This window comes from Aythya fuligula, chromosome 4 (genome assembly GCF_009819795.1).
Source record: "Aythya fuligula isolate bAytFul2 chromosome 4, bAytFul2.pri, whole genome shotgun sequence".
Classification (NCBI taxonomy): Eukaryota; Metazoa; Chordata; class Aves; order Anseriformes; family Anatidae; genus Aythya; species Aythya fuligula.
Window position 1 is genome coordinate 56,069,397 of NC_045562.1, and position 22,690 is coordinate 56,092,086.

A 22,690-nucleotide genomic window follows, 5' to 3' on the forward strand; every position below is an offset into this window, starting at 1 on the left:
AATCAGACCCAGAACACCATGACACCCTCCATTAATTCCTTAGGTTCATTTTTCAGCATAACACTGAATTTAGATAAATCAAGTTTTATCTCTGAAAAAGTATTGTCCTGGTATAGGACATTTTTCCAAAGGATATGCCTCTGAGAATGAGTATAAGCAATTCTGCCTTATATGAATATGGTACCCAGAGGAAGCAGGGGCTGCTTCTCGTATTTTATACTGCTCAAAAGCTGAAAAGTCCTTGACAACTATACATGCGTAGACAGAATAAATTATGGCAGCCCCACCCCACTTCTTTGAGAAGTACTACCACAGAGAAAACACTTGGAACACTGTAAAAAAGGCATATTCACCTAGGAACCTAGCCACAACCACAAGTCAAGAAACTACTTCTTAGGGAGTTTATGGAGGAATATCCATAGTCATCATATGACAGTAATGCAAGAATTTTTATCCTGTTATGTTACAAACATTTGTTACTCTCCCAGTACCATAAAGGAATTGGATCACACAAGGCTTCAAGATAAAATTCTTTCTGAATTTTTAAAGGATGAAAGCAGTACTTCTGTATTCTTTTTCTACCGTAATTCCATGACTGATTTTCAGCAGCTCAACTAGTACCTACCTTCTGTACCTGTCTTTTACAAATGTGACTTTATATTATGGATAAAATAAAGTCAAATTGTAGATACTAACAGGTCCTAAGTCAAATAATTTGGTAAATATTATTTTTCCTGAAACTGTAGGAGTGCTACTTATAACTATATTTCTTTCATTCAGGGATTGCATATCATTATTTATTAGGTTGTTTGATCCAAAGCATTAAATCTGTAAAAAAATCCCAGCTGACAGAATGGATGTTTGTCTTTAAAAAAATATATACTCACTATTGTTGGTAGTTAATAACATAAATTACAATTTGAAAGACAAGCACCATGCTTTTCTTCAGCTCCTATTTTTTTTTTCTGCAATTTGTGTTCCACTCAATAAAATTAAATTTGGGAAGGAGGTGGGAGGGTGCGGTATGCTACAGCATTTTGTAAGCTAATAATTGTGAATCAGCTGTTTTACCAAAATGAGAGGATTGTTTGAAAGATGTAAAGAATAAAATTTAAAAGTACATCATGTTATACACCTTTCAGTTGCAAATGTGACCAGAATACTGTTTAAAACTTCTAAACCCCAGAATTCTTACCCTTGTTCAATTTTCCAGAAAAAAAAAAAAATAAATAAAAAATCTCCAGGCTGCTCATATGTTTTATACTATTAAACCTTTTCACTATTTTTGGAAAACAATCAAAAGTTTCTCTTAACTGTAGTGTTAAAACTCCATCAGGCAAGATATAAGAAAGAGCAAACAACTCATGTTAAGCAGAATTTATAGGATACTCACAGTGTTTAGGAACGTGCCTAACTGGTGCTTTGGTATAACTGCAGTTTGAGATTTTGACATCCACTTATGACCTACAATTTCCCCTATAAATGTTTAACTGAGAGCACTAAAATTAGAAATTAAGTTTTAAATCCTCCTTTGTCATTTCTATTGTTGTGACCACATTTTAGATGCCCCAGCTAACTTCAGTAACTCCAGTATTAGCATGAAATTTTGTCATCAACAACAGCAAAGTAAATGACCTTTGTAAGGCTCTGATGCCTGAAGTATGTGGTACTGTGAAGTTTAGTATTGGCGTAGTGCATGCATGTTCTCTCCCTTCTCCTCAAAAATTTGTTTAAATAGAAGACAAAATGATAAGGTCTGTCTGAGTTTTATTTCACCTGCTGTTCTATTCAGACCATATATTCACAAATTATTTTTACTTACATTTAATTAAGGTTCAAACTGTATTGTGTGTAGGATTGCAATAGATAAATAAGAAAAAATGTGAAAGGATACGGGATACTGTTTTTTTTTTTTTTTGTTTGTTTGTTTGTTTGTTTTTGTTTTTTTACTATATAATTAGCAATGTGCATTTTGTAGGACAGGAAATTAACAAGGCAAGCTAGGACTAGGTACTGTGAGACCAATTGGAAGATAATAATTAAAATTATTTTAAAATAACAGTATTTTAAACATTCTTATACTGCTACTGGGATTTGCAGTATACCAACACACTTTTCATTAAACTTTACAGTCAATAAACCTGACATACACTCATACCAATGTCAGCATTTTCTTTTACTACCTTCATCCAAAAGCTGAAATAATGCAAATTTTTATATAAGAGTCATAAGAAAAATATTTATTTTGATTGTGGATGTTAACTATTGGTCTACATACTTTTTGTTTGTTTTAATTACTGATAAAACTGAATATGTAGTATAAGCTAGCAAAGTCCAAAATCTGATAACACACAGACAACAAATCTCCTCTTCTAGGAAAGGGAAATCAGGGGAAAAAAATAAATATATAAATATATAAATAAAAATAAATAAATAAATAAATAAATAAATATATCAGAACAGCATCTCCTGAGCACACAAATTCCTAAAATGCAATAAAAATTGAGAATAGAAGAAAATAAATTACATGGAATTACACACAGTCTAAGACCAAAAAAAATAAAACATTTTGCAGCTTTAACAATTTATAAATATCTCTTGGAAGCAGAATTGCTAAAATCAGTTAGAAGACCGTCTTACTAAAAACTGTACTGAATTGCTCATATATCTATATCACTCTTTCCTATATGTCTATAGTAAAAAAAATTATTTGCTGTCTTTAGAACAGGGGTTCTTAAGATTATGCATTCTGTTAAGATTTGTAATTAAACACTAAAAGTTCTGCAAATACAGCAGAGAATTCACAGTGCTTGTGATGTTAGTTAATTAATTCAAAAGCACAATGTCAACTGTTTTAGAAGTCTGTTGATTCTTTCTTATAATTTAAAGCAAAACACGTTAGATAAGTTTAATACTTCAAAGTAACCCCACAGATCATTAACTACATAAAAAAATCCAAAATTTTTGAAGAAAAATCCATAAAGGAAAATGTGTCTGAAGCTTTAGGACAGGTATTTCTCTGAAACATGGCTAGTTGGCCAAACAATCAAATATCCCAAATAATAGGAAACATGGCTATTCAATGTACAAATAAAAATAAAGATACATATTCAGAAATACACTGCTACAGTACAATGACTGACACAGCATGGATCCAACTACTAACCATGGGTATAACCCAGGCTTGTATTGGTATGTACAATGCCAGAGACCTGTCTGAGTTGATAAATCAGATTCTGTCCTTTTAAAGATGTTTCTTTCTCCCCCTTGCCTATAATAGTACAGTTCGTTACTTATTCAAAGCATGAATCCTCCTTTACTCAGATCCTGTCCCTTTTGGCTCTGTACATCTCCTGGGAGTGCAGAATGATTCAGTGGTAACTTAGTCATTTGCACATTGTACAAGATGATTTTACTGAAGAGGAAAAAAAATAAAGGCTGTACTTATCATTGAAACACTTTGTGTTAAATAGAGATAATTAAAGCATCAACAATCAATCTATTTCATGTTTAATTAGCCCCTCTTTCATCATAATTCGTTACTGAAGGTCAAATGTGGGTCACTTTTAAAAACTAACTTCAAAGTATTTAATGTAATGCAAATTGAGAACAGAAAACGAAAAGACATTTCTGGACACCTTGAACCAAACGATTTTAAAGGTACCTATCTGAAAGAAGCCAACAATGTAAATCTTTAAATTTTATGAATATCCTCTCATTTTTTTTTTCCTCTACATTGGACTATAGCTAACATTATTATTTTTATACTGTAGGATATTTGATAGGCTGAAAGTTATGGATACACTTTATTACTGAAAGTTGTTATGTGACTTAAAAAGCTGTGTTTGATCTAAGTCTATGCATGTATCTGTATGTCTAAACATAAAAAGGTGACGTTTTCTTGCATGGCTAAACCCCTTAACGCATGAACTTTGGGTGCCATTAACATGCTGGTCCATGTACATATTTATGAGGAAATGGCCCTGTTTTGTTTATAGATACAATTCACATAGCTGATAACCAACTCATCAAAATGCTTCTGCAGTACAACACACTGGTTAATGTTAGAAAGGTTATTAACAGATTAACTGACTACCATACAAGAAAAAGTTTTTTTTTTTTTTAAATAATTTTAATGTATTCCACTTTCATAGAAATTAAACTTTGGTGAAATCTTTGTAAAACTAGGCTTGGGTCCTGTTTCCTCCTCAGTCATGGAACGTCCCAAGTCACTTTTGTGACAACAGGAAATGCATTCAATTTTGACTAGTGTGTCAGCACACTCCAGTATGCAAATGTTTTTCTACACTAAACAGTATATTTATATTTGTTTATCAAACAAATATATGAACAGGCTTTAAAAGGCCGATTCTTCAAAAATGGATCATTAACATCCTAATCTCAGTAACAATGAAAAGTTTCATTGAAATAAACCTGCTCACATGCCATTATTTTGCATGGTGAAAGAAGGTGTAGAAAGCAGTATACATTATATATATATATATATATATTTGTAAATAATATGAGAAAACATATAGTAGTTTAGAATTAGAAAATATATTTTAGAATTACAATTAAAGATACAATCCCCCCTCCCCTCCCCCCCCCAAGTTACCAAGTGATTGCTGTTACTCAATGACTTTTCCTTATCTTTGTCTGTCTTTATTGGAAGTTAATAGTACCCAGGCCCCTGACTGGCAACATGCAGCACCTCGAGGGTTCATATTTAAAATCTACAATCCAGCAAAGCACTTCCTTAGACTCATCCCGATTCAGCAAAACCCTTCTGACAAAACACGGGTTTAACTTTTGGCAGGTGATTAAGACCTGGAATACTTGGGGATTTAAACATCAGCTTCCTTATATGTAGAAACTTTACTGAATGGGGAGAATAGCTAAATGGGAGACTAAAATAATATTTCAGAGAGTAATACCATGGGGGGAAAAAAAAAAAAAAGATGAATAAGTTTCAAATAAAATTGTAAAAGATCTTTTATAAAAGTAAGGGTGAAATGTTAGAAGTCTTGAATAGAATTTAAACTTCATAATAAAATACTTAAGGGAGGAGAGTTACAAATTGTTTTTAGCTTTCTCTGGTGAGTTTCTCCTACAAAGTAGTGTATCAAACAATTCATGTAACATATGCAATGCACTACCTTAAATCAGAATGAAAACAGCTTGCATTCACTTGGGCACACCAATCAGTCAACTAAGTCGAGGTTTTATTTCCTGACTAAGATACTGTGTGTATGTGGAAGTATCAATTAATAATTCTAATTACATTAATGGAAAATGGCTATTTCTCTCACTTCTAGTAACTTAGAACAGATACTTGCAGCTGTGTCCACTTATTTATTTTAAAACTTTATAAACCTTCTAATGTCTCCTTAGAACATACAAAAGTGTCAAATATGGAAGTGCCAATAAAGGCAACCACAGAGATTTCACCTGATCTCCTCATAATGTTCATGTTACTATGCCATTGGCTCTATTTCATATGGACAACAGAACTATGAAACACTGTGATACACACCACATCATACCAATTTATCTACAAAGTGCTTCACATTTCTCTCTCAACGTGCTGAACAAGTGTTCCACGTGGTTTGGGTGTTATAAATGCTAATGTGTTTTGCCTGATAAACTGAGAAATGCTCCACTGTCAACGTCTGAGAAGTGAAAAGTCTACATACTGTTTATGCAAATACATCTTAAAGTGTATACTAGTATGCAAAAGCATGAACAAAACTATATAAATGTCACTCAGCAATATGCTGGCAACTACCCTCAGGAAACTGGTAACAGAAATTTTATGCCCGGCAGTCTCTGCAGTTATTTGGAAACTTTCCTTAACTAAGTTAGGCACATCCTTAGCAAGCATACAAGTACGTTCAACATATTTAAAAATAAAAAGACATAACTAAGGCATTTAGAACATTGCCTATAAACTACTCAAGTAAACTTGCCTTCACTTACAAACTAGACATCTAGCACAGGAAAACTATCAACACTGAGGAACGGTTTTTATACTAAAATGGATAAATAATGGAGCAATTCAGAATGCATTTCTTTCAGCTTGACTGCTGCAAGTAAAAGTGTATTTTTTTTTTCTTTTTACAAATAAGTCTTCTAAAGTATCATATATTAAAAAATAAGTCCTTACAAAATGTTAAGTAACCCACAAATATTTTTAACATAACCTCAAATAAGGTATTTAAACAAGCAAAATAATCATTTATATGTAACAATCCTTTACCATTAGCACATTAAGCAGACAAGCTATTTTCCATTGAAAATAAATTGCACTTTTAACAGTTTTTAATTCATATGTTTAGATGATTTGCAGCAGCAAGAAAGAAGTAGCATCTGATTAGCATTTGTTCCACTTCTACTTTGTTGTTCCAGTGTTCCCTAAGAAGGCATAATCTACGGGCTTAATAAACCTTACTAGATGGAAGTTTAGGAACTTTCTCGATACTTTGTATTTTATATAGGCTGTATTTTTAAACTGAAATTAAAATGTTCTCTCTAGGAGAGAACTGATGACATATATCACCCAGAAACGACTGTGTCAAATGTTCTACAAAACATCTGTGTGACATATACATAAACAAAAATACTAGCAGATAGCACATCAGTCACACATTTTTGGTGATCTGGAAGACTGTGTGGCTGATACAATTCGTTTCCTTTTACAGTATCTTAAGTATTTCTGAGCAGAATGCAAATACTGGTTACACACCATAGAACTTCAATTGTAGTAGTCTAGCAGACGTTTCAAAGCATAAAAAATGTCATAGTGTACCATATTTGCATGTTAATAAGTTGAAAAGAAAGCATTTTTGTCAAACTAGTCAGAATTTTCCTGTTTCAGACTTGTCTCTGTATTTGCATGAATCAGCATCATTTATCTGGAGATTCTTGTGTAACATACGCTGTAGCTGAGGAAACACTCAGAATGTTATCTTATCTGGAAGGAGGTAATGGGAATCTCCAAGTGTTAAATATCTATCTCATTTATACAGCAGCCCAAAAAGCGCTCACAAGAAGAAAACTGACTTCTGTTCAGGCTACATATGTGTCTTACAAAATAAACAAAGCTTTCATTTAGGAGCTTGTTTCTCCGCTGTACTATCCCTGTATTATTTCAAGGCTTGTAGGGAAGTCCCTGCCGCTGCCACTTCTATACTGCTGGGGCTTCACCGAGCAGGCCTCCACCAGCACGGTGGAAATCAGAGCCAGCCGCTTAGGGCACCGGCAAAGGAAGGTTCACCTCGGTCCGAGAGCTCTCAGGGAAGTCAACCTCTCTGTAGACATAGCTGTGCACCAGCTGGGCTGGCAAATAAGGGCCCCTCAGTTTGAATTAAGTAATTTGATGTGACGTACATTTAAAAAAAAAAAAAAAAAAAAAAAAAGGCCTTGAAAGCGTGCTGGGGTCCGATTCTAAGCTCATATTTATGTGTGTTCAGAGCAACCGCTGAACATCAGTGATGTAAATTAGAGAACAGATAGGCTTTTTAGATTATTTAAGCGTTGCGATCCTAATGAACGACCTGATAATTACAGCCATTAACGTTTCAGCGCGGCGGCTGCAAATCCACTCTCACCCACCGCCTCAGTAAACATCAGCAAAGCCCCTGCCTCCCCCCCTCCCCCGAAAAATAAATAAATAAATAAAAATAAAAAACTTTCCTCCCAGCTCGCCTCCCCTGTGGCTCAGCCTCCGGTGCGAGCCAGGCCGGGCCCGGGGGCGGGGGCGGCAGAGCAACTCGCCTGGGGTTCGTGCACCCCATCCCGCCCACAAAACGGGCCCTAAGAAGGTGTGAGAGCCCACAAGCAAGTTATTTCGGGTTTGCTCTCTCTGTGACGGCTGCCTGCAGCCCGCCCCCGTGGCCAGCTGCAGGCTGGGTGGGACATGGTGAAGGGGCTCAGCATCCGGGTGGGCGCCCCCCGCCGGTGCGGCCACAGGGGCAGGCCGGTGGGGAGATTGCGGGGGGTACCCCACAAATGGTAATAATAAAGATCTCTGACTGTCCTTCCTGCGTGGTGTGCACCTGGCTGGGGGGCATAGGTTGGGGAGGGGTATTGGGGGTTGAAGGGGTCGTTGTGCGTGGTGGTCGTGTGTGCTTGTGTTAGGGGGGTCAAGGCGGGCACCGGCGCTCCCTCCCCCCGTGTGCGCGTGCCCGTGCGAGTGTGCGCGTGCCCGCGCGTGCCGGGGGCGTGCGCGCGGCGCGGCTCCCTTACCTGCTTGCCGTACTTGCTGCTGGCCTGGCAGCTGTACTCGGAGCAGTGGTCCGACCCGATGGAGATGTTGTCGCCGGCGCCCACGAAGGTGTTAGCCGGGGGCAGGTCCTGCACGGCCTGGTGCTTTTTGCCGGCGGTGGGGGACTGGGGGTGCAGCTGGACGGTGGGCAGCGGCGAGCTGGACTTGTAGTGCCTGGCCAGGTCGGGGCTGCCCGGACCCCCGTTGACCGAGCGGTAGCGCCCCATGCCGGGGCTGTCCGAGAGCTTCTCGTTGACGCTGTCGTAGCGCTGCCCATTGGGCTTGGAGGCCTCAACGGTGACGATGCTGCTGTAGAGGGGCTGCTTGCCCTTCTTGCCTTTCTTGTCCTTCTTGGGCTTCTTGGCCTTGTCGTGCTGCTGTGGAGTGAAGAAGTCCTCGTGGTCCTTCTTGCCGGCCTCGTAGCCGTGTTTGCCCTTGGAGCGGCAGTAGCGGGCCATGACCACCACCAGGATGAGGAGGATGACGGTCATGATGCCAGCCACCACGCCGATGACGATGCTAAGCCTCTGCTTGCTCAGCTCGTAGCTCGGGTCGCCAGCGATGTCCTGGGCCAGGGGCGTGTGGAGGCTGCGGGCCACCTGGCTTTCCACCACGGTGGCGTTGGACAGGCTTTCGTTGACGAAGACATGAAGCAGGGCGGTGGTGGACTGGGGCGGCTGCCCGCTGTCGTTCACCTGCACCACGAGGCGGTGCAGGCCGTAGTGCTTGGGGGCCAGCTTGCCCACCAGCGACACCACGCCGCTGGCCGGGTCGATCTCGAAGAGCTTGAAGGGGTTGCCCCCGACGATGCTGTAGTTGAGGTCGGCATTGAGGCCGGTGTCGGCGTCGGTGGCCACCACCGTGGCCACCACGGTGCGCATGTTGCTGGAGGGCGGCAGCACGGTGTAGGAGCTGTTGCTGGGGAAGGTGACGGTGGGCGCGTTGTCGTTCTCGTCCATTACAAAGAGGGACACGGTAGCGGTGGCCGAGCGCGGTGGCTCGCCCCCGTCCACCGCCTTCACTTTGAAGGTGTAGCTGGTCTGCTGCTCCCGGTCGAAGGAGACGGTGGAGTAGATGGTTCCCGTGTCGTTCTCGATGGAGAAGATGCCGGCCGCCTGGTCGTGCTCGCCGGGCTGGATGGAGAGGCTGAGTTCGGCGTTGCGCCCCTTGTCGAAGTCCATCACGGTCACCATGCCCACAGGGCTGTTGGGCTGCAGGTTCTCCTTCACGTAGAAAGTGAACACGTCCTGCATAAAGCGCGGCTCGTTGTCGTTGCGGTCGGCCACCCGCACCACCACCGTGGTGGAGCCCTGCAGCGACGGCACCCCCTTGTCCCGGGCTGTCACCTGGAACTCGTAGGTGTCGCGCTGCTCGCGGTCCAGCACCGCCTGCACCGACACGTCCCCGGAGTCGGGGTCGATGCTGAAGATGCCGCCCGGCGTCTCCGAGGAGAGGGGCGAGGGCTCCAGGGAGTAGGTGAGCTCGGCGTTCTTGCCGCTGTCCGCGTCCGTGGCCACCACCGTGGCCACCCTCTCGCCGGGAAGGTTGTTCTCCGGGAAGGAGACCTCCAGCACGGCCTGGCCGAAGACGGGAGGGTTGTCGTTGGTGTCGGCGACCCGCACCAGCAAAGAGTTGTTGCTGGACAAGCTGGGGCTGCCCGAGTCCACGGCCACGATCACCACGTTGTAGTCGCGGACCGCCTCGTAGTCCAGAGGGGCCGAAGTGTGCAGGAAATACTTGCGCTTGTTCTGCGGCTCCCCTTCGCCCTCGCTGGCCGGCTTGAGCTGGAAGGGTACGTCGCCCACCACGGTGCAGGTCACCACGCCGTTTTCACCCTGGTCCCGGTCCGACACCTGCACCAGCGCGATGGGGGTGTCTACCAGGACGTCCTCGGCCACGCTGGCCACCCCGTCCCGCAACGGGATGCGCCCGATTTTCCGGATGTCGATGGTGGGCACGTTGTCGTTCTCGTCGCGGATGTTCAGCACCACAGTGGCCTTGTCCGTCTTGGGGGGCTGCCCGCGGTCGCGGGCCATCACGGTGAAGCGAAGCTGGTTCACCTCCTCGCGGTCGATGCGGTGCAAGACGCTGAGCCAGCCCGAGGTCTCGTCCAGCCGCAGCAGGCGCCTCACGGACTCGGTGGCCGCCCCGAAGACATACTCGATCTGCCCGTTCACCCCAACGTCCAGGTCGGCGGCTCGCAGCTGCAGGATGGGGGTCCCGGGGCTGCTGTTCTCAGCCAGGTCCGCCTCGTAGACGCTCTTCTCGAAGCGGGGGCTGTTGTCGTTCACGTCGGTGATCAGCACCCGCAGGATGGCCTGCGACGAGCGCGCCGGGTCGCCGCCGTCCCGCACACGGAGGCTCAGCTCGTAGGAGTCCCGCTGCTCGCGGTCCAGCGCCCCCTTGACGATCAGCTGCGGCTGCTTCTCCCCGTCCAGGGTGTCGGCCACCTGCAGCTCGAACACGCTGCTGCGGGCCGCCGCATCCGCCTCCTGCCTCCGCTTGCTGCCACCGGGGTAGAGGGCGCTCTCCGAGCCGGTGGGCACCGATCCCCCCCCGCCGCCTCCCCCACCGCCGCCGCCGCCACCGCCGCCACCGCGCCGTCCTCCGTCCCCGCCGGGCTCCTGCAGCAGCTCGTAGCGCTCGATGCCGTTGCGGCCGAAGTCCCTGTCGGTGGCGGTGGGGAGCAGGTAGAGGGTCCCCACGGGCCGGTTCTCCTCCACGGTAAGCGTGAGGACAGGGGAAGGGAAGGTGGGGGTGTTGTCGTTGATGTCCAGGATGATGACCCGGCCCTCGAAGAGGTCCACCCAGCTCTGCGAGGGGCCGATGACCGACACCTCGAAGTCCAGGAAGCACTCGTTCTCGTCGAAGATCATCTGGCACTGCGGCAGCTTCTCGCGGTCGATGCGCCGCTCCGTGGTGCTCAGCTCCCCGGTCATGTTATCGATCTTGAGGTAGTCGGAGCCCGATTCCAGGCTGAATGTCACCTCTCCGGAGCCCGTCACGATCCCCAGGTCGGCAGCCACGTTGCCGATGCGGATGTCGGCGGGTCCCTCCTCGGCCAGCCGGTACCTCAGGAGCTGCTTGGCCGCTGCCAGGCTGACCCAGAGCGGCGGAGGCAGGAGGAGCAAGAAGCAGCAGCAACAGCAATGCACAAAACCAAGGAGAGTCCGCATCTTCCTCATCTTCTTTGCACCGAACCCCCCCCCTCCTCTCACTCCCACCCGCCCCCCAGTAAACTCCCCTGGTAAGCCAACAGAACGCCTGAGAGTCCGAGGTGATCAATTATAAAATCCTTCTGTTTCTGGAAACTTATTGTCTCATGGCTGGTGCAATCGGTGGGCAAAAGCTTGCTGTTGGCTCCTCTGCTGCTCTCCCTGCCTTCCAGTTGCGATATACTTACAGTTCACGGGACAGTGTATTTTGCTTTTTAAAGATTCATCTCGGCAGATAGGATGGGATTTTCCTCCTCCTCCCCCTTCTCCTCCTCCTCCTTTCTGATTTTACTGTAATCACTTTGCAAGGTTTGCAATAAAAGCAGGAGCAGCACTGCGCGATTTGAAGCCCCCCAGGTCGTCTTCTTCGACACTAGAGTTAACTACAATTCACACACACTCTCTCTCTCTCTCTCCCCTCTCTCTCTCTCAGCCGTTTACGACCAATGCATTAGCTTTATTCTTTCCCCTCTCTGCACACACAGGAAAAAAAAAATGTGATTTGCTTTATTCAAAGGGCTTGTGTCCGGGAAAACTCCAAATCCTTTTAGCAACGGGCAGTTCTTTTAAAAAAATATAATAATTTAAAAGGCAAAGAAAAAAAAAATCCCAATAATGTCGATAGCTGCACAATTGGTAGGGGAAGAACCCCTTGTATTACAGAGCAGTCCATAAAATATCCCCTTTGGTTGGCAGAAAAGCACCCAAATCCATCTTCAGAGATCGCCTGAAATGTTCAGCTCTTTCTCCGGAGAGGATTTTTTTTAACAACTCTGCGCAAGGTCATTAGTCACAAAGCAACGATACAGAAACTGCAGAAGCCGTTTGCCCGGAATTTGCAAGGCTGTAGATATGAATATACACACACAACAGTCCCAAGTTTGTTTTTGCATCCGCAGTTTGTGTGTGTGCCTTACCTGCATTTGCACTGCATGTGTTATAGCAATCTGGATCTGCAGCACTGAGAGCGATTCACAAATGAGATTGCAGTCTCTCTCTCCCTCTCCCTCTCTCTCTCTCTCTCCTCTTCCTTCCCGTCCCAATGCAGGTAACCAGATCTGAACTTGATCCTTTCAGTTCAAAGGTTAGCAACAAAACTATGTGTCCAAAGGCGATTTTTGGTCTCTCGTTAATACACCCGGAGCGGAACAAGATGTAACTGGATCCCCCACGTGAATTAACACAGATTCTGAATTACATCCATATAAGCGGAATGGCAAAGGGGAGGGGAAAAGAGCCGCGGCGCGAATAAAAAAAAAAAAAAAAAAAAAAAAAGCAACAAAAAAAACCCACGGAGTTCTATTTGCAAATAAAATTATATCAGTCAGTTGTTTCCTGTGATCTGCACCGCCACGGTGGGTGAAATCTGCAATTGTGTATTCCCTCCTGTGTCTTTCAGAGAAGTGTGGCTCAGGCGCTTTCACGGCAGAGCGGCTTGTGCTTTAAAATGTTGAATGGCAACTGAGAAGCTTCCCACTCGGAAAAAAAAAAAAAAAAAAAAAAAAAAAAAAAAGGCAGTAAACCGGCAAGTTTGCCCAAAGTGGTGGGAGCTGCTGAAGCCTTTCTCGGTAGCTCTTCCCTGACGCTGCAGCAGTACAGCCGCCTGCGCTACATACACACAGAAAGAGAGAGGAAGAGAGAGAGCGAAAGAGAGAGCGAGAGTGAGAGAGGGAGGGAGGAGGAGGAGGAGGAGGAAGGAGGTGGAGGAGGAGGACGAGTCAAGCGCTGCACTCCAGAAAGCCCAGCCTTACCCTCTGTCTCTGCTGCTGCTAGTGCTGCAAGTGGGATAGCTGCTCATCACAAAACACCAGTTCAGTCCTCAGAACCGATCCTCATTATATGCCCGAGCGTTGCTGCTGTTGCTGTCTCTAACCCGTGATCTATAGTGATTCTCTCCTACCCGCTCCCTCCCCACCTCCGCTGTAGACTGTGAACCGAGCAACGATTTTTTAAGCAAATGTTTATTCGCCTTTCTCTTAGGCAGAGCTGGTGCACACTCGGGGCTCTGCATTTTGCGGAATCACGCTGGTAAGAAAACTCATTTCTCACAGATTCCCACCTTCCCCTGTCGTGTCAGTGCTTTTGTGAAATAGCTGCAGTCACCGGAACGGCATAAAACTCCAGGGAGGAAGGGGGGCTGCCTTAGATTTCAGACTTTCGTCCTGTTTCCCAGTGCTGTTTGAGCCTTTTGGGCTTTGTTTTCATGCACTTCCTATTTCCATGATTTGAATGTGCCTTTTCAGCGTGCTTGTGGGTTTCCTAGGAAAAAAAAAAAAAAAAAAATCGGAGAAAAGATCAAGGAGGGGGGAGAGAGGGCTAGTAGATAAGCACATGTAAGAAGTACCAGATTTATTTCCGAACAGATTTACAGCTTCGATGATTGCTAAAATGTAGCGTCACCTACCTGGGTAAGCGGGAAATTAACGTTAAGCTCTCTCCTTTCAACTTTGCCTATCCTAGCGTCCCTAGTTCGCTTCTCCTTTTGACTTTGTGCCATTTAATCGCCTCTAGCATTTGCGTGCCCCTGCCCCTGCGCTGTGGGTGGTGCCTGGGCTCCTGTGTCTGTCCTCTCCGGTAGGTTCTCGCAGGGAAAAAAAGGGGTACCCCGGTAGGCTGGAGGGAGAGGGGGGACCTGAGGGCGAGCTCGGGGCAGCCCGTGGGAAGCGACCCGGCGTGTGCGTGTGTGGGCAGTGAGTTGGGGGGCACGAATCCAGCTGCTCTCTCCTCCTGTGGGAAAACAAGTTGCTGCGGGATCTGTGGGTGCGCGTATTCCTTGCATTAAGCGGTCATTCTGAATAAAGACGCATGCATGCAGGCGAGTATAATGAATTGTCTTTCTTTCATGACGGTGACATCTGAGCAAAAGCGGCCGGATACCGAGGTGGTTCAAAGCAATGGTCACAGCTTGTCTTTGTCATTCGGGGCGGCGAGTGAATGTGTGAGGGAGGGAAGGTTGCCACCTCTTTCTCTGGGGAGTCTAGAGGCACAGAGGGGCAGAGCCACGCTGCGTGGAGTCCTCTCGGAAGCGGGAGTGACTGCTCCCCGTTCCGGAGGGCTGCAGGGCTTCGGCTCCGGCCGCTCTCCCCGCCTCGCCAGGACGCGAAAACCCTCCCCCGCAAATGCTGAAGACACTCGGCTTTATATCTGCAGCATCAGCGAGAAAGCCCGGCTCGGCGCAGGCTCAGTGCTTACCGCCGCAGTCCCGGACGGAGGAGGGGGGCTCGGGAGCTCAGCATCTTCGCAGCGGGTTAAGTAGGATTAATACCAAATCCCTATTATATTTGCCAAGCAACTTGAATTTATCAAAATTTCCCCTCGCTGTTCTGGAGCTCCGAGAGGAGGAAATTTTGCCCACATTGTAAGATCCAGACACACCAGTACGTAGGGAATACCAGCATACTGCATTACACTGGCTCCCCGCACTAGCAATACAATTGCAACCCGAAGCTCCCGCTGCTCCCTTCCCTTTGTGCTTTTAAACGCAGCCAGGAAACTCAATGTATTCACCAGGGGAGGGGCGGGATGAAAGCGCTTTTAACCTCCCCGCCATAAACTTTAATCGGATTCCGAGCTGTTGCACGGCATGGACTCCTCGCCTCTTCTCTGCGTCTCCTTCCCCGTTGTTTCCCATTTCTACTACTGTCTGCTTTGCGAGAGCCTTTTCCAAGCGAATGAGTGATTCCTTTCTCTTGCCATGTGCAATCTTTCCCCCCTCCCCTTTCTACCCTCTCTGGCCTCTCTTACACACACTATGTCTTTCACATGCGGTCTGTGCCCCCCAGCCCCCTCCCTTTCTTTCTCTTTTGCAGTGTCTTCGCATGCAATCTCTCTCTGAATGTGCAATGTCTTTCCTGCTCGGGAGTGCTGCGTCCTTCACAGTGGATTGGTTCCTCTTTCGGAGCAGAGGTAACGGCTCCCCCCCACCCCCCCTTTTTCTATCATTCCCCCTTCCTCCCCCTCCTCCTTTCCTCCCCCAGGGCAGGCAAACGGCGTGGGAAATGGGCCCGACGTGCGCTGCATGGTGGATGGCAGCGCCGCTCCTGGTCCACGTGCCTTGGCAGCCGGGAGGGGGACGGGGCCGTGCTGGCTGTGCCCCCCTCCTCCCCCCCCCTCCCCCGCCACCCTGCTTCTTGGTGCGGGGGGTGGGAGGAGGAGAGGGGAATCACCCCCGCCCCCTCTCCCCGCCACCCCGGCACGGCGGCCAGGGCGCTCACGGCTGTTTGGGGGGCGGTAGGACCGAGCCCAGCTGTTTCGGGCGGGGGAGGTTTCGCCCTCTCGGTGAAATCTGTTGCGCAGTACTGCCCCCCCCCTCCCCGCCGCCCACCCTCTCCCCGATGCACACAGGCGCCCGCTCAGCCACGATCCGGCATTTGCCCTGCTGATCTGGCGAGATCAAGTGGGATGCGGGATCACAAATGTAATCGGCTGTTATAAATAAAAGAGCCCGAGATGCTGGAGATACACAGAGGGGAAATAAGAGCTCGTGTCCTTAAAGGGAACATCTGATAAGGCCACCGAGGTGGCATCTTGCGTGTGGGAAGGAATCCGTCTTGCTGACATTCGCAGCCTGCTGTACGTGGGGAAATCCTAAAGCAGGCTGGGATCTTCCTCAGCTCCTCTGCATCCCCCTCCCCTCCCCTCGAAGCTCCCTTTCCGATGCTCTGCAACGGGGATTTGTTGCTGTTGTAGCTGGTGATTGGAAAGCCAGGGGTCATGGCTAAAATATGCAGATGCCATTAGTGGCTAGCGGATCTGCATGTCTTGGCGGAGCCGGCTCCTGCCTCCCCCGTCCCGACTCGCGCTCGGCGCTTTCAGCCCAGGACGATTGGGTTCTGCAGTTTAGGGACGCCGCTGGCTCCAACCGGAGCATCACTTCTCGGGGCTGCAGTGAGAGCCCACCTCGGCTTAAAGACAGACGGGTTATTTAACTAGCTGTATCACTCTATACTTTAATGTATGTTATTATGTGCTCATTTGCGCGCATGCACGCGCGCACACAAAAGAACAAGCTCCCGAAGGGGGAAAAAAATCAGGTGGGCTTGGAAGTAACATATCCGTAATAATATGAGGAAAAGGTTAAATACAGTAAACATGACAGCAAATTCGAAAGCAAGAGAAAAACAGCGACAAAACCCCTCCATAAAGCAGTTAAAGCTGTTTGACTGAGGGAAGAAACTAACTCAAGAACTCCACCAAGGGACAAACAGATGAAATGACACCACAACAGCACTAAGCCCGCGTTGACCTTTCATCTTTCTAAAGTGTCTTGCTGATCTGGTGCAATTCTGTTGTGATCTCTTCACCTCCCTCCCCTACCACAACCTCCCTCTGGCTGCTTCAGAGCTCCCTTAGTTCGTTGCAGTGAATGTAGTGGGAGGTCGGCTGAATTATAGGGAGTGCTGACACTTGCCCGGTGTCTTTCACAGCTTTGCAAAAATGCTTGCTGTGTAGCAGCAGGAAATAGGCTGGAGTGATTAAATTATTCATTGCAGCAACAGCCTTTCTGATGGACGTTCAAACTTAGGAGTTTAAATAAGGAAACCACAGATTTACTTTTAAGCAGATAATAGCTGCATCTGTGCTTGCTTAACTGAATGCTGGCTAAACACGGAACTAGTTATGTTGTTTAAATCCTCTAATTTTTACTCACTGTGAGAATTTTGAACTAGATAACACCATGAAAGTTACTGACAGAGTATAAACGATTTGTGTTGGACAACAGTGGTTAAATATTACATAATTATAACTGCTCATTCTTAGAGTAATATTTGAGGTCTGTTCAAAATAGAAGGTTGCTTTCTTGCATAAGCATGATTCCATCATTATTTCACAGCTCTCACATCTGCAAAGAATGCTGAAAAGTAACATTTTGTAAAAAGAGTAGTCAGTCTGTTTACTAGGGTTTTTATTTTTATTTTTGCAGTGCATATAGACTTCTTTATGTATTGCAAAGATTAATCTTGTTTTCCTTCCTTTCTTTCTTCTTTCTTTCTTTCTTTCTTTCTTGCTTGTTTATTATTATTCCATAGGATCTGTTCTGAAAGGCCTTTTGCAGACAGGGTATTTTTTTTTTCCATATGAGAAAAATTCTAATCATTCAAAATCATGCATAAATGACAGATAGATTATGCTTGAAATCAGAAGGAAAAATTAATGAAAGGTCTTTAAAAAGCATATGAATTTTCATGAGGGAAGGCAGATATGGGGTATATTTATGCTTCATAGACAACTACTGGATGTCCTGGATTAAAGATATAAACAAGTGCTGCACCCAGCCTCATTGTTTCATAGATTTTATTTATTTATTTATTTTAATTTAAACTACTATTCAATTTCTTTAAATGCAAAGAAAACTATAGAAAAAAAAAGCATGTAAGGTGTGTGTGCATGAATTGCAAGTGCAAAGACAAGAGGGGAAATTATGGATCATTATTCTACATCAGAAGATATAATGACACACTGAGGGGAGATAATTAAAACTGGATTTAATTTAAATGAAAGGTATCAGAACCAGGTAGGATTGACAAAGAAAGAAAAATGTGTTCATTGTCACTGAAAACATTACATGGGTACACTTATGCGTATGGATTTTGTAGCACAGAACACCAGTTACTTTTGGAAATAATGTAAATTTTTTTGATATAATGCTTTTCATATAAAATTGATATTAATAGTGAGCATATTGAAGCACAAAGTAACTTATCCTTGTGAGACAGTGGGAACTGCAATGACCTGCTCAGTCACCCAGCAAGCCACTAACAAATGAGCCTTTCCAAGTTCATCAGAGCACAGCTTTGCACTTCTATAGTTTTTTGATGCATTCTGAATTCAACTCAGTCTTCGTCTTTGAATACGTGGCAGTTATTTCCTCTTTATTTGATGGACTGCTGGAAAGTCAAAACAGTTCATTCTAAGGAGAGTTTAAAATTTGAATTCCAGAGATCTACATATACAAGGGAGTCTTGTATCATGAAACCAAATGGATATCAGTAAAACATACTAAACTGTTATATTGTAATAAAGTTAATCTGAATTGCCTGTTGAAGAAGAAATATCAAAGCAAGATGGCCGTGCTGCAGAATTCAGAGAAAGAACCTTTGATATTAAAATTTAAAATGCCATTATGGATAATTGAATTCTGTGGAATTCTCTTCTATAAGTTAACTCCAATATATGTTATTGTTTATAACCAAAATGTATTTTATAAGTCTACAGATATTCATTTACTTATTTCTGAACTTTAATGTTTCTGTTTGGTTCATCAGAAATCGTCATTGCTCTTCAGCTGAAATAAGGACCATATAAATACACTGTTATTATAAGTTAAGGAATTAAATATGATGACAAGGGAAGTAATTTAAAGTAGGACCAAGCTGTTGATTGTTTATTGGACTATCTATTTGGCCTCAATCTGCAAAGAATAAAACAGCTTTCCTAGGTAATTTATGTCTTCTCATTTCTTTTCATATGAAAAGCGCAACATTAGAACACTTACAGGTTATGTTGTTCTAACTCTTATTTATCTGTTCATTTCAGAAGCATACTTTTTTTCCCCCTAATCCTTTGTTGGACCCTAACAGAGTTGTGGCTATTCACGAAAAAGCATAAGGGCCATTCACCTGCTCCCATTCCCACCTTAGTGGTGTGACAGAGGAAGAAATAGTGTGAAGAGTCAGTCCCCTGAACTTTCCCTGCTCCTTTCCCTATATTGCATAGCTCCAGTGAAGAGCTTTGGCAGTTAGCCAAAATAAGAATTTGAGGTCAGGGAAGGATCCCATAAACACCGAAGAAAAAATATAAAGCCAAATCCATCCAGCAAGCAAATAAATTTTAGGCTGCTAAGCGCCAATCAATATACGGCTTATGAAATGCTTTGTACAACTACCTTTAATCTCCAAAATAAGAGGGAGTGGGTTGAGCCACCCTTCCTGTAGGGAAGATTACATAGCCAGTCTTTGAAATTGTTTGTCCTCCTGCTGCCTCTTTTGCACTTTTTGCCATGCACAGTTAGCCATACTTTAATGTCAACTTTAACTGTTTTGAAAAGTTTTCTTGAGATCATCCATTGCATAATTACATTTTGAGCTTCCTTTATAAGAGTAAGCACTACTGTATGGACTGGGGTTTTACGACCTACAATATATCTAGAGGAAGAGAAGTACTGATAAATTTCCACATTTTTTATCTTCTGATAGAAGCCTGACATATCTTCCAGTTCATTCATTCTGTGAGATGATTAAAAAGTTGCTCAACAAACTAAACCTCATCCAGGGCTCAGCAGGAAATAACTGCAATCTAAGCAAATTAAAGAACAGACAGTGCAACCAAAGTGTACCTCTTTCTTTGCCTTTTAAGATCACGGGAAAAGAGAAAAGCAGTCGAATATTGTGATAATACTGGGAGCCTGCAGAAGCTGGTTGATAGGTAAGGATATAGAACCTAATCCAAAGCATACAGAAGTCAATGGAAGTACTTTGACTGAATAGTTGTGTTAGGCACCGAGTGAGCGAATGGTGTTTAAAACATTCATGCAGATCTTAAGCAGATGAATGAAGAAAACAATGTGCATTTTAACCAAAATAAATGCTATTTAACCACAGTAATGTAAATGATATTTTGGCTGACTTCAGAGATCACCTTTATGACTCAGAATAAACTGTAAGTGGATCCTTGGATGCTGAATTCTATATCCTATAGTTTGCTAATGCAAGCACTCATGTTGCTTTATATATATATATGTATGTATGTATATTTATAACTGTAACTCTCTTTCTATGTAAGTATCTCTTAAAATCAATTAGCAGTTTTACACACTACAGAAAAAGGCCTAGAATTTTGTCACTCACATGGCTAAAATATTTTTTTTTTCTTTTAATCTTAAATGTATTTGTTATGTACCTATTCATCATTATGTTGATATTGATCTCAAAGTTCAATACCTGACTATAAACATCTCCAAGATTTGTTTATCCAATCAGGTGTTTACAGAGAGCATTTCTCTCATGTTAGTTTTCTTCATAAAATAATACAATATTTTTCATTTTTGTCTGACGAAATATGTTCTGTATTCCTGACATGATGCTGACTTCCCCTTCATAACCACTCCATTTTTAGTGGATCTTTTAGTGAATCTTTTTTTAATATGGAGAACATGGATTGTGCATGATTTCTATCTATATTCTACCTGATGTAATAGCATTAGCCATTCCTTTCCTTTCCATCCCTTGTCTAATACTTCATATCAGCATTTTTGATAGCTACATAATGTTTTGATAGCTGATAGTTGTTCTGTACTTGTAGCTTTCTTTTTCTTCGTAATTTTCATCTGATGAGCTAGCAATTCACAACAGAAAATCTTGCTGCACTGTTGTTTGTACTGGTAAGTTTAATGCAATTTCTATTATAGAAATCATCAAAGTCATATGATTATTCTTGTATGTTTTTTGTGTTTTCAATGATTCCCAAACTTGGGTTATCTGCACATTTTGGCAGCATGCTCCAATTTTTTTTTTTTTTTAATCTAGTCTTTCATTTAAATATTAAAAAAGGTCTGTTGCAAGACTGTCCTTGAAGAATCTCTTTAATAGCACCCATCTGAAGACACAAACACATAACACAATCTGTTGTCTTCTCCTGATTAGTCAATTATTTTATTTTCTCAGTGTTAACTAATAATTTTCTTATGAGATAGTGTGACAAGCTGTTTTGAAATCCAGATGGGTGAGATTTTCTCCATTTGCTTTGCTTAGAACATAGATGATTAGGGAAAGATATCAAGTAAATGGTATGATCTACTTGTTGAAAACTTTAGATAGATTTTAATGTTTTCTTGGTGCTTTTGTGTTGTTACTCATTCCTTGTCTCAACATTTATTCTGAAGCTTTGCATTCGAAAACCATCTGAAAATCATATTGAGAGATCTGATTACTTCCTCCCTTCAATGGCCATTTTCAAAGGCAACCTGCTCATTAGCCTTGAATGCTCATCCTGATATACTTACTAAGAATCCTTGTTCCAGACCTTTTGGTTTCAGGATTCTGTGGTAAGTCTTTTTGATTTGAGTATTTTGTAGCCTTTGAGTCAGTTTCATTTCAGATATGATAATTCTTCCACACCTTTACTTTCATTAACTGTTTTTCTCATTTCATCATCATGATCCTTGTTGAAAACTGAACAATGTATTAATTTGATTGGGCATCTCTATGTAAGTAATTCTAATATTTCTTATTTTTTCTTATTTATTACCTGTTTTACAAAAGGGAAGCCATTGCCTTTCCTAGAGAATTTCTAAATAAGATCTGAAGGTTTATGTTTGATACTTTGGTAAGGTCTACAAGGTGATACATTATTTACATATTCTGCTGTTTTGCCACTGTATGTCTCTTTACCACTGTGTTTGTCTTTTCTATGGATTGTCTACATATTGTCTACATCATTCACATGCGAGTTCGTTATTTTGCACATCTTGGAAAAAGGAGGATAAGAGTGAAAAGCTAGATAGAGGACCCTATCTCATTCCAGGACAACAGAAGAAGGAAAGGAATTTAGTGTCTACATAGTTGAATAATATATAGCTGTAAGAAGATCCAGGCAGAAAAAAACAAAAAACAAAAACAAACAAAACAACCAACCAAACCAAACCAAACCAAACCAAAACAAAACAAAAGAAACAAACCAAAAAACAATAACAAAAACCAACCCGAAAACGTGTATGGATTTGTCATTTTACAAGAAGAGAGATGGTCAGAATGTCAAATGTCAATCCAAATCCAAACAGTTACTAGATGTTACCAGGCTGAATATAAATATAATGTATAATATAAAGAAAGTGGTAAGATTTTTAAAGTTTAAGACCTTGATGAACAAGCAAAATCCACAAAATCCAGACACTACAATAAACTGTTCCAAGACAATTCTTCCATCAAGCACCTTAGAGAAGGTTAGAGAGCGAGATTAGAAAGAGAAGATTAAAAATAGAATAAGAGGAAGAAAAAAATATATTTTTTAATTTTATGAACAAATGATATTAACATTTTATAAGGGAGAAATGAGACAATGCAGATTTCAGAAAGCTGAGGGAGTTCCAATTTTCAGTTTAAAATGAAATCATTTTAAAACATATCAACACAGTTGGGACAATCTACTTTTTAAACGAGTTATTTATCTTTTATTTACCAACTTCTGTTTTTCTTTTTTAAAACATTTTAGCATT

The 22,690-nt window shown here is 43.3% G+C and overlaps 1 protein-coding gene and 1 long non-coding RNA gene across 6 annotated transcripts in view; both read right to left on the reverse strand.

The window, feature by feature from the left end:
• Positions 1 to 11,481, reverse strand: part of PCDH7 (protocadherin 7) — a 282,470-nt gene extending 270,989 nt beyond the window's left edge. For 2 of the 5 annotated variants that reach the window (XM_032185963.1, XM_032185962.1), the window contains exon 1: positions 8,245 to 11,478. In XM_032185963.1, coding sequence (XP_032041854.1) covers positions 8,245 to 11,448 — 3,204 coding nt within the window. In that variant the 5' untranslated portion in view covers positions 11,449 to 11,478. Of the gene's footprint in view, positions 1 to 2,577; positions 3,416 to 8,244 lie in introns of those variants that run through there. The other 3 variants (XM_032185966.1, XM_032185965.1, XM_032185964.1) reach the window with 3 other exon arrangements.
• Positions 11,482 to 13,423: 1,942 nt separating this feature from the next.
• Positions 13,424 to 14,538, reverse strand: LOC116488967. Its single transcript, XR_004253232.1, has 2 exons — positions 13,883 to 14,538; positions 13,424 to 13,737 (listed from the first exon to the last, which is right to left on the reverse strand). It is a non-coding gene; the product is annotated as an uncharacterized LOC116488967 (long non-coding RNA).
• Positions 14,539 to 22,690: the final 8,152 nt, after the last annotated feature.